The 12,479-nt window shown below is 39.0% G+C and overlaps 1 protein-coding gene across 1 annotated transcript in view; it reads right to left on the reverse strand.

Annotated features, from left to right (window-relative positions):
• Nucleotides 1-12,479, reverse strand: part of pou6f2 (POU class 6 homeobox 2) — a 75,031-nt gene that overhangs the window by 9,225 nt on the left and 53,327 nt on the right. The window contains exons 5-6 of the mRNA XM_053610918.1: nucleotides 5,566-5,775; nucleotides 70-226 (exon numbers count right to left, since the gene is read on the reverse strand). Coding sequence (XP_053466893.1) covers nucleotides 70-226; nucleotides 5,566-5,775 — 367 coding nt within the window. The remainder of the gene's footprint in view (nucleotides 1-69; nucleotides 227-5,565; nucleotides 5,776-12,479) is intronic.

The raw sequence follows: 12,479 nt of genomic DNA on the forward strand, positions 1-12,479 counted from the left end.
TGTGTGTGTGTGTGCGTGTGTGAGCACACGCATGTACTGTATGTGAGAGGGTGAGCTGTTTGTACTCACTGCTAACCAGCTGCCCCACGCTGAGTGCTGAAGATGAGGATGAAGATGTCGAGGAGGATGAAGATGCTTGGCGGAGAGGACTCTGGCTGTGGGGCATTCGCAGCAGGCCTGGCTGAGACACGGGAGGAGGCGGCTGGGCCTGGGCAGCCTGGGACAGCTACGGAGACGCACACACATGCAAACAAACGCACATAGGAACTGTAAGTAGCAGAGACAGAGGCAATTGTATGAGATAGAGTGTACCAGTGTGCATGGTTAAGTTAAAGATGTAGATAAGAAAGACCAGAAATAGCTGAGATGCCAGTTTTATAGTTTGTCACTCTCATCTCTTATACACACAATGTAATAAATGTAGAATCATTACCATGCCTTTGCTCAAACATAAACAGGTGTGCACCGAAATTTAGGAAAAAAAATCATTCATCGGCCACTTTAATGACCCCTGGTCATTCATGCAATTGTCTAATCACCCAATCATGTGGCAGCAGTGCAGTGCATAAAATCACAGAGATACAGGTCAATTTTACATAGAAAATATATACACAATGTGGCCAAAAGTATGTGGACATCTGACCATCGAACATCCTAATCCAAAACTCAGGGTATTAAGATATAGCTGGTTCCCCCTTTGCTGTGAAAATAACATCTCTGGGAAAGCTTTCCACTAGATTTTGGAATGTGGCTGTGGGGGTTTCTACACATTCACCCACAAAAGCATTAATGAGATCAGGCACTTCTGCCAAGCAAGGAGGCCTGAGATACAGTCAGCTTTTTAATTCATCACAAAGGTGTTAGTGCGGTTGAGGTTAGGGCTCTGTGCAGACCACACGAAAGGATATATTTGGAGATCTCTCTTTTTGCACAGGTGAATTTTGTGAATTTTATACATGATTCATGTATTTTTGTCAGGCGTGCAGTTTAATTTTTCAGACTGATCTGAATGTGATGCCATGAATAGTTGTTGTTTTTTTCAACGTGAACACATGTTTACTTGAATGCACAAATGCAATTTCAAATCATTACACACACACACACACACACACACATACATATATATATATATATATATATATATATATATATATATATATATATATATATATATATATATATATATGTTCATAAGCTCTTGTGAAAAACTTAGGTGTCAGTCTCTATGGGGTGACTGCAGTATTGCTGTTGCAGCTCCTAGATAAAGATTTAAACTAGATGAGATGCTAGTTCTGGTTCAAACTTTTTTTAAACTCTGCTGTCATATACACATTAAAAATGCACAATGGGGAGGCTGGCGTATTCAGCATTCTGTGCTTAACTTGAATCACAGATGCTCCAGTTTAGTGAAAGAAGTAACCAGAATTCTACTGGTGCTGTACAGGTTGTCATTAGGAGCGGTGTGTCAAGAGCATAAAACTGATATATTCATGTTATATACACAGTTGATTTGCTTTTACAAGATCAAGACAATGCAGCTCTTGGAGAAGAAAACGTAGGTTGGCTTCTTTGTGCTAGTCCCTAGTGCTATTAATTATACTCTGCAGAGACAGTGTGTGTGTGTGTGTGTGTGTGTGTGTGTGTGTGCTGCTGTATGTTTGGATGTCAGAACAAGTGTTGCATATACTGTCAGAACTGTCGACAGCTGCTGGAGAATTATCCCGAATCTGCGGTGTTCGCACATAGCCAGTTGTGTTTGACAGCCATAAATTATCTGGGACACAGAAATGGTTGGCGTTTTAGTGTGCACACAAAACCATAAACATTATTACAAACACATTAGCGTGTTCGCACGAGTGATCAAACAGCCTATGAAAATGACACACAGCACCTCCCAGAGAAATGAGATTAACCTGGGTGCATTTTTCCACTGAGTGACTCTAAATCGTGGGGTGGGATATGGACAAGCACTATTTGTCTGTAGTATATATCAGTAGTGTAGTGCAGACAAATGCCTGTGTGTGTGTGTGTGTGTGTGTGTGTGTGTGTGATAGTGTTAGTGATAGTGTCACACACTATGAGTAAGTAAATATGTACAAGGCACAAAAACACTCAATTATTTTTCACATAATTTAATCCTTTTCTCTTGCACACACTCAAACACGCACACACAAATCCACACAGACTGGCACACAGACCTGCCTGTCTCTTACTACACAGACACACATAAACCCAAAAATGTCCTACTATTTATTATGAGCTAAGGAAAACTCTCTCTGTCTCTCTTTTTCTGTAATCTAGTGCTGTCAGGAGCGTAACTGAGGCAAAGCACCAACACAATAGCATCTTATTTTTATGTGCTATGAGCATTCTTAAGTCTTTTTTTTTTCTTTTATATCTGTGATGCAAGAGGAAGGCAGAAACTTTTTCTTCAGTTTTAACTGTACGTCATAAACTTTAAATGCACTTCATGCTTGTTTTTTTTTGTGTTTTTTTTTTTTTAAATATATATAATATAAAGAGTGGGAGTCCTTCAAATCGGCCTTCAAACTGGTTATAGGCTTCAGATGGAACAGTAAAGGCATCGGGAGAAATAAGAACACAAGACATGACTCACTTTCTCTATTAAACTGTGTGATTTTCTAATAGCACATACAGTATGTCTATATAATGTGTATTGGTATGTTTTAAGCACCTCAGTACAGAGCATTTCAAAATGCTGTGATTAGCTTAATTATCATGATCTTATTTCAATTAGAAGGGGATGCCTAGGGTGATTTTGTACACGCCTGATATGAAGGTATCATATCAAACTTATCTAAGATACCATCATTTCCTAATTGTGAAAAAAAAAAATGAAGAGAAAGATTAAAAAAAAAAAAAAAAGCATTACATGCATGTTCGCTGTACAAGACTCTGCCCAAGAGACAAGAATGTCCTTTCTTTAACTGACATTATTTAGCACATTAGTTAACATGAACAAGCCAGGAACTTCAGCATTAATACCCCAGTAGCATTAACAACGTAACTAACAATTGTATTAATTGTTGTTTTTTTTTTTTTTAAATAATAACCAAAAGAAGCCAAATAATTGACATGTGCATTAACCAATGTTCATCCCATCACTGAGTAAAATGAATGACCAATGAACCAACAACTTAAACAACATGATTGGAGTTGTTACTGTAACTAGCAAAATTCAGGACCAAGGCTGAATAGCAAGTTTATTTACATCTTGAGACCAGAGTTCTGTAATTTACCAACATTTAGGAACAATTTTTCTAATTTTTGCACTATACGATACTACAGTAAAGTGATGTGCTGTAGTGATATACTGTAGTAATGTACTGTAGTGATATTCTGTAGTGATGCTCTGTATATGTAATGTAACAATTTATTGTAGTGATGTACTGTAGAAATGTACTGGCAATATACTATAATGTAATATACTATAATATACAATAAATGTAGTGGTAATATAGTAATTTACGGTATTGATATACTGTAGTCATTTTATGTAGTGATGTACAATAGCAATGTACTGTAGTGATGTAGTGATGTAATGTAGTCATGTACTTTAGTAATGTACTCTAGTATTGTACTGTAGTAATGTATTGTGTACTTTAGTAACTTACTTTTGTGATGTACTGTAGTGACACACTAGTAATTTACTGTAGTGACAGTGTAGTGATGTACTGTAGAGAGGTAGTGTAGTGATGTACTGTAGTGAGGTAGTGTAGTGATGTACTGTAGTGAGGTAGTGTAGTGATGTACTGTAAAGAGGTAGCGTAGTGATGTACTGTAGTGAGGTAGTGTAGTGATGTACTGTAGAGAGGTAGTGTAGTGATGTACTGTAGTGAGGTAGTGTAGTGATGTACTGTAAAGAGGTAGCGTAGTGATGTACTGTAGTGAGGTAGCGTAGTGATGTACTGTAGAGAGGTAGTGTAGTGATGTACTGTAGAGAGGTAGTGTAGTGATGTACTGTAGAGAGGTAGTGTAGTGATGTACTTTAGTGAGGTAGTGTAGTGATGTACTGTAGAGAGGTAGTGTAGTGATGTACTGTAGAGAGGTAGTGTAGTGATGTACTGTAGTGAGGTAGTGTAGTGATGTACTGTAGTAAGGTAGTGTAGTGATGTACTTTAGTGAGGTATGTAGTGATGTACTGTAGTGAGGTAGTGTAGTGATGTACTGTAGTGAGGTAGTGTAGTGATGTACTTTAGTGAGGTATAGTGAGGTAGTGTAGTGATGTACTGTAGAGAGGTAGTGTAGTGATGTACTGTAGTGAGGTAGTGTAGTGATGTACTGTAGAGAGGTATGTAGTGATGTACTGTAGTGAGGTAGTGTAGTGATGTACTGTAGTGAGGTAGTGTAGTGATGTACTGTAGAGAGGTAGTGTAGTGATGTACTGTAGTGAGGTAGTGTAGTGATGTACTGTAGAGAGGTAGTGTAGTGATGTACTGTAGTGAGGTAGTGTAGTGATGTACTGTAGAGAGGTAGTGTAGTGATGTACTGTAGTGAGGTAGTGTAGTGATGTACTGTAGTGAGGTAGTGTAGTGATGTACTGTAGTGAGGTAGTGTAGTGATGTACTTTAGTGAGGTAGTGTAGTGATGTACTGTAGAGAGGTAGTGTAGTGATGTACTGTAGAGAGGTAGTGTAGTGATGTACTGTAGTGAGGTAGTGTAGTGATGTACTGTAGAGAGGTAGTGTAGTGATGTACTGTATAGAGGTAGTGTAGTGATGTACTGTATAGAGGTAGTGTAGTGATGTACTGTAGAGAGGTAGTGTAGTGATGTACTGTAGAGAGGTAGTGTAGTGATGTACTGTAGTGAGGTAGTGTAGTGATGTACTGTAGAGAGGTAGTGTAGTGATGTACTGTAGTGAGGTAGTGTAGTGATGTACTGTAGTGAGGTAGTGTAGTGATGTACTGTAGAGAGGTATGTAGTGATGTACTGTAGTGAGGTAGTGTAGTGATGTACTGTAGTGAGGTAGTGTAGTGATGTACTGTAGAGAGGTAGTGTAGTGATGTACTGTAGTGAGGTAGTGTAGTGATGTACTGTAGTGAGGTAGTGTAGTGATGTACTGTAGTGAGGTAGTGTAGTGATGTACTGTAGAGAGGTATGTAGTGATGTACTGTAGTGAGGTAGTGTAGTGATGTACTGTAGTGAGGTAGTGTAGTGATGTACTGTAGTGAGGTAGTGTAGTGATGTACTGTAGTGAGGTAGTGTAGTGATGTACTGCAGTGATGTATTGTTGTAACTGACTGTAGTAATGCAGAAATGTACTGTAGTGATATACCGTAGTGATGTACTGTTGTGAGGTAGTGTAGTGATGTACTGTTGTGACAAACTGTAGTACTTTACAGTAGTGATGTACAACTTTTGCTGCTGTGTGCAACAGTGTGTGATAGTGCAGTATAGTGTATGTGCAACATTGTGAAGTAAAGTAATAAAGTGTGTATGCATCAGCAGTGTGTATGCAGCAGTCTGTCTCTATGTGTGTGTGTGTGTGTGTGTGTGCAGCAGTGTGTAATAATGTAGTACAGTGTGTGTGACATTAGTGCTGACCTGCTGTCCAGTTTTGATTGGTGATAGTGTGATTCCCTGTGTGTTGATGACAGGCAGGATCTGGTTTCCAATCACTGTAGCGATGATCTGGCCTTGTGCATTGGTCAGAAGTTGCGGCGTGATCGGCTGGACCTGGAGAGATGAAGTTCCACCCCCTGTTTGGTTGGAAGGTCCTGCAGAGTTTGGCATCAGTGGGATTGTACCAATTATCTGTAAATATAGGGGTGGACAAAGAAAAAAATCATAGTTTACTCAGAGACATATTCATTCACATTAGGTCAAATTAAATATAGTAGTTGTGTCATTATTCCTGCAGAAACACAATACGATCTAACAGCAGTAAACATAAACAGTAAGATATGAAAGTCCACTATAAAGAACTGCTTTTATTGCATCAATTATTAAAACAAATATATTTTTTGTCAAATTATTTTGTGCCGGCCTTTATGAATTAATGTCAAGTTGTTTCTTTGCATATTGCATTAAGGACCACACCTAGGTTTTTATTTCTCAAATTAAAAAAAGAGATCTCAGTTTCAAATATAATTTGTGAGTAATAATAATTATCGACTGAGTAAAAAACAGTTTATTCTAGTTGAGGTCTGGAACGAGACTTTTTTACTTCAAAGGAAATTATAGAAGTCACCAAACAGCTGAAGAAGTTGCTGCAAGATTGGCCTTACACACACACACACACACACACACACACACAGATGACATTTATATGTCCTTGTATCAGAAACCTCAGATCATCAGGCTTGTTTTGCTTAGGACTGTCAGGTACGTCCCACATGATTATCCGTCAAAGTGGTTTGAGCATTGCTAAGGTCAAAGTGCTGTAGAAAATGTAGGCACATACACACAGCCTGTTTGCTGATTTCCACACACATAATACACACCTAGTAAAGGTCAGGATGTGAGTAGATTTGTGTTAACTGGTGCACACCACTGACTCATATCCATTATAAGACCAGATGAAATGTGTGTGTGTGTGTGTGTGTGTGTGTGTTTGTGTGTATGTGTGTTTGTGCATGCGTGCGTGCTTGTCTGTGTGAGTCTGCCACGGACAGCTTGTGTCTATTCAGTGACTCTGTAATTTAGAAAGTGGTTGAAATACAGTTGTGGCACTTAAGGCATCTCTCACTCCACCACCAATGCTACACCACACACACACATGCACACACACACACACACACACACACACACACACTTCTAATTCCGTGGATCTTGTACTTTAACCCCCAAAACACTCTATTGCCTGCTTGTTTTCTCTCCTTCATCCGGTGTTCATTTCTTCTAGTCCTTTTCCTTTCTTTATTCATTTCTCTATTTTCAAAACACCAAAAGCTGTGACATAATCTTTGTTCCATCTGAAAATTTTTGATTCACTTCACGTGCATGGACCGCAATGAGCCTGGGAGTCAAATAATATCATTACTTTCAAAGGCTTCAAAATTATGAATACCTTTATTGTCGGTGTACAAGTACAATGAGATTCAGTGTGCAGTGTCTCTCAAAAAATAAAAAAATATGGGTAACACTTTATATTTACATTTACACTGGACTCTGATAGATAGACCGATATCAGACTCTAACTGATAGTGCCGCAATGTGTCTCATGTGCTGCTCAGCACAGCATATATTCCAGCAATGTTGATTTCACTATCATCATTATTCTGTACTCCTTGACATTCCATTTGCACTACTGCATGCTGTACTGCTCACCTGCACGCTGGGTACCACTACTGCATACGTGTATATGGGTGCTGTGTATTTTGTATTTGTGAATACTGTACAGGTGTTTGTTGTGTATCTTGCAGTCTGTATACTTGTATTTTATACTGAACATCTGTGGAGAATGCACCCAAGATGTTCACCACCTGTACACTTATGGTTATGATGAAGTGACAGTAAAGTGATTTGATATTAAGGGTCACATACAATTGCAGAAACAGAATTATTAAGGAGAAGCAAAAACCACTTACAAATACAGTGGGGCAAATAAATATTGAACGCGTCAGAAAAAAAAATTCATTAAATATATTTCAAATGAGGCTATTAACATGAAATTTCTCAACTCAAGAAATCCGGAAATATAAAGAATACACAACATTAAAGTGCATAAATAAAGTTGTGTGTAATAAAGTGGAATGACACGGGAAAAAAGTATTGAACATGCTAAGAAAAAGCAGTTCTCCAAGGCAAGGTAAGGCAAATCTGTAAGTAATTATATCTTCTATCTGTGCAAATTAATATCAGCTGGGTTAGTAAATTGATGGTCTAAAAAAAGGCTTTTCATTACCAAGGTGTCACACAAGAAACATCTGATGATGGGTAAAAGCAAAGCGCTCTCCCAAGACCTTCACAACCGTATTGTTGTGAAACATATTGATGGAATTGGATACAGACGTATTTCAAAACTTCTGAATCCTCCAGTAAGCACCATTGGGGCCGTTATCCACAAGTGGAAGCAACATCACTCCGTCATCAACCGGCCACGCACAAGAGCTCCTCACAAGGTTTCTGACCAGGTAGTCTGGAGAATAGTCAGAAGAGTAGCCCAAGAGCCAAGGACCACTCAGAAAGAGCTCCAGAAACACTTGGAGGCAGCAGGTGCCATCGTCACAGAGAAAACAATAGGCAATGCACTCCACTGCTCACGCTCACCTGCAAGACTCCATTACTAAAGAAAAGGCATGTCGAAGCGCGTTTAAAGTTTGCTACAACTCATTCGGACAAGCCTATGAAATACTGGGAGAGTGTAGTCTGGTCAGACGAGAGCAAAATTTAATATTTTGTCTGTTATACTACACACCATGTTTGGAGAAGAAATGGCACTGCACATCACCCTAAAAACACTACACCAGCAGTGAAGTTTGGAGGTGAAGCATCATGGTGTGGGGCTGTTTTTCATCACATGGTACAGACTTCATATAATTGAAGGAACGCTGAATGGAGCCCTTTACTGGGAGATTCTTGAGAAGAATCTGCTGCCATCCACCAGGATGATGAAGATGAGACGTGGGTGGAGCTTCCAGCAGGACAACGATCCAAAGCATACAGCAAAGGAAACTCTCAATTGGTTTCAGAAAAAAGGAATCAAGCTGTTAGAATGGCCCAGTCAATCACCTGACTCGAATCCAATTGAACAAGATTTAAAGACAATATGTCTAGAAGAATGGGTCAAAATCACACCTGAATACTGCGGCCCATTAATTTCTTCATACAGGTAGAGTCTTGAAGCTGTCATTACAAACAAAGGCTTCTCCACTAAGCATTAAATACATTTCAGTTAGCGTGTTCAATACTTTTCCCCCGTGTCATTCCATTTTATTACACATAACATCATTTATGGACCTTAATGTTGTGAATTCTTTATATTTTCAGATTTCTTGAGTTAATTCTGATGTCTGGTGAAAATTTCATGTGAATATCCTCATTGGAAATATATTTACTGAAAAAAACGTTGACGCGTTCAATACTTATTTCCGCCACTGTATAAAGTAAGGACATGAGAAAACCAAATAACACACTAATAAGCTGACATTTCTGCCTAATAACTGCTGTTTACATTGTGCACAATTATTAGTTGTAAATAAATAGATCATATCTGACCCCTTACATTGAAGTGTTATTTGTTATTTCCCATTTTTCTGAAAGTTGCATGATTTTGTGCAATCAATCTACAGTTCAGAAGTTATGTTAAAACAAAAAAAGTGACAAAGCCCAGGGACTCTGGGTATGGACTCGAGTATTCAGGTCAGTTTAATAAATCTAGAAACATGAAAATGATTCATAGGAATTTTTACAATAATAAATAAAATTACATTCATTGTATGCTTATGGATATGGGTCTGTTTTTATATCTTGATGATCACATGTCCACACAATTATAAGAATACCTGAAAGTTTCCAAAATGTTGGGGACATTTGGCTGGTCCCTATGTGGAAAACTGACTTATAGGGAAATCATTTTATTTATTTATTCATTTATTTTTTTAAACTGCAGCTTTTATTGAAAAAAGTAAGAGCCAGAAAAGTAAGAGCCAAAATTAACTGAAGTTAATGCCTTGGATAGTGTGTGTGTGTGTGTGTGTGTGTGTGTGTGTGTGTGTGTGTGTGTTACTTAAACTAAATTAAATTAAATATTGTTACATTGCTCTACCCTGTTACTCCTGTACATAATTAAATTAATTCATATGTTGCCATTTTAATGGCATTCCTTACTTGTGATGTAAAGAGTGCAATATATTTGGTTGTGTGTGTGTGTGTGTGTGTGTGTGTGTGTGTGTGAGTCTGATTTTCTACCTAGAGTGTGCGCATAATGTCCGATAACTAATTTACCCTTGGACACCTTAAATCACACTGGCAATCCTGTAAACCACGTAGAAACTAAGAGCAATACTTCCTTCTGTGCTCTACTCATCCACTCATCCCCCCTCTGCTTCATCCCGCTCTCAGTGACATAATAGCGACAGAGTGGCATGCCAGTGATCTGTAATTCATCCTCTCCACGGCTCATTTGCCTGCGTTGCTTCACATTACTCGAAAGATAATTTATCTCTCTCTCCCTGTCCCTCTTTATCTTGTGCACTCCTGTGCTCCTGCTCTTTATCCCTTCCTCAGCACTCGCTCCTGCCACTTAGCATATTTCATTGTGCTGGGTGACGATGCTAGTGTCTCAGGAGCTGCTCTGCTCAATTATTCATCTTCATTGGGCTAAGTGGTTTTACTATTTGTATGAGCAGCGAGGCGATGACAGCGTGCTCGCACATGCACGGGACGGCACAGAGCCATTCACTCGTCTCTTGTCTTTCAACTACAGACCATTTTTCATGTTAAATATCATTCAATGCTACGTAGGATGGATTGAAATATGCAACAAAGAAGTATTTAACAAAGAACGCCCTTGGTTTCTCCCGTCAGTTATAAAACACTCAAAATCATTTATTTACGTAAGGAATAAAACATAATACGGCATGCTGTCATAGGAAATTAATCAACGACCGAGTGGTGCGATGCGGCCTGAAATAACCTGGAGTTACTGACACCAACCAAGTCTTTTATTCCTCTTATACTACACCAGATTACAAATGCTAACTATTTTATTTACAGCATAGTCATATATTTCCATACTTCTATATTTATTTTACATAATATATATTTTTGAATTGTTGAGAGCACCTGGTTTAAGAGATAAGAAGATAAAAGAACATTACATTCTTAGGGCAACAACCATGTTCTCTCTGCCTTTCAACTCTGCTTTCTTTATCCTTTATCTTTTTTTTTTTTTTTTAATGGAACATATCGCTCTCTCTCCTTCTCTCTGTTCTTCCCATGAGAAGTCACTGTTTTGCAACAAATGTCATCTCCTTCTTCCAGCCAGGCCAATCTGGAGTGTTCGCCATGGTCAGCAAGCCAATATCCCTGCCCATTTTCTCCCCTAGTGCCCCCTGTTCAGAGGAGAATAAGATTGCAACCCATACTGGAAGAGAAGCCCAAACTTCTAACATCCAATAATGCCAAACAACAAACAACCAAACAAAAAAAAAGCACATACTATTTGAACTCAATACTCCACTGAAGATAATATGCTTTATGACAGTTTTTATATCATAAATAGCAATAGTAACGGGACAAAACATATCTTTACAATGCGTATTTTAGTGCCTTTCATACACAGAGAATCAGCTAAGGAGTGTCTGACACACTTCCAGCTTTTTACAGAATACCAGAAAGTGGAAGACAGTCAAATTATCGACCATCTTTCTATTAACAAAGAGGATCTGGCAACGACAATTTGCTGACAAATGATAAGGTTCAGCGTCAACAAAGCAGGCTCAGCCGTAGCCAAACTCACAAACAATGAACAAAAGGCTAAAAGCCTGACACTTCCAGAACTGCTATTTACAGTGATAAAGAGAGAAAGGTAGCATCCATTGCCATTTACCTCCGAGGCTGAGCCACAAAATAACTCCCAGAGGCTTCCTTTATATTTAAGTGTAAACGGGAGCACACGAAGACAGAGACCTCTGAACTCCATCTATCTTTTTCCTCAGCATGCAGCTTGACTTGATGGATTTATAGCTCAGAGTGAGGACTTGTAGTTTTATTTTAAATTTGCTGAAACAATTCTGTATTCACTCTGCGTTCACTCTGTCTTTTAGGTGAAACATTCCTTGAATGCACACGCTGCTCTTTCAGCAAGAGAAAATACATAATATAAATACTCACTTGTGCTCACTGATGTTTCTAGCAGAGGCAATCATGTGATCTGTTTTAGCTTAGAGGACACTCTACTAGATTTAGACTGAGCTTAAGGCAATGTGGCTAAGATAGTTCTGGCACCAGGCATCTATTTAAACCCAAAAGCCACAAGGACAAACACACAGCCTGGCCTCAACGTCTCATCTGAAATTCAGTGCCTCCGACTGTATTATCTTCTTTTCTGTGTCATGTCTGAGGCATCATCTGGCCTAGTTCAGGGCATGTATTAGTATCTTTAATGTTAAAAGCAGAAAGAGGAGAAGGAGGGGGCTCCGGCTCAAAGACCTACAGTACAAGTGTTTTAGAGAGCCCAAACTAAATAATAGGCTGCTGTAATAAGGTCAGGAGCAGAGGCTGTAGCCCTAGGCTTTGACCATCTCCATGACCTGATTGTGTCAGGCGGCCATGACAGCATGAACGCACAGCAAAAAACGCACAGCGTGGTCCATCAAAGCCAGCGTAACGGCGATACATCCAGCCAAGGCCCTGCGGGTGCCTTCAGAAACCGAGCACATGCCAAGCTCATTAGGGATGTTCAGCATCAAGACGCTGACCATGTTCACACACTTGCCTGTACATGCTGAAAAGTGTCAATGCAAATACACACAAAATAAACATACCATATATCTGTAATCAGATATGCTGTT

Source organism: Ictalurus furcatus, chromosome 23 (genome assembly GCF_023375685.1).
Source record: "Ictalurus furcatus strain D&B chromosome 23, Billie_1.0, whole genome shotgun sequence".
NCBI lineage: Eukaryota > Metazoa > Chordata > Actinopteri > Siluriformes > Ictaluridae > Ictalurus > Ictalurus furcatus.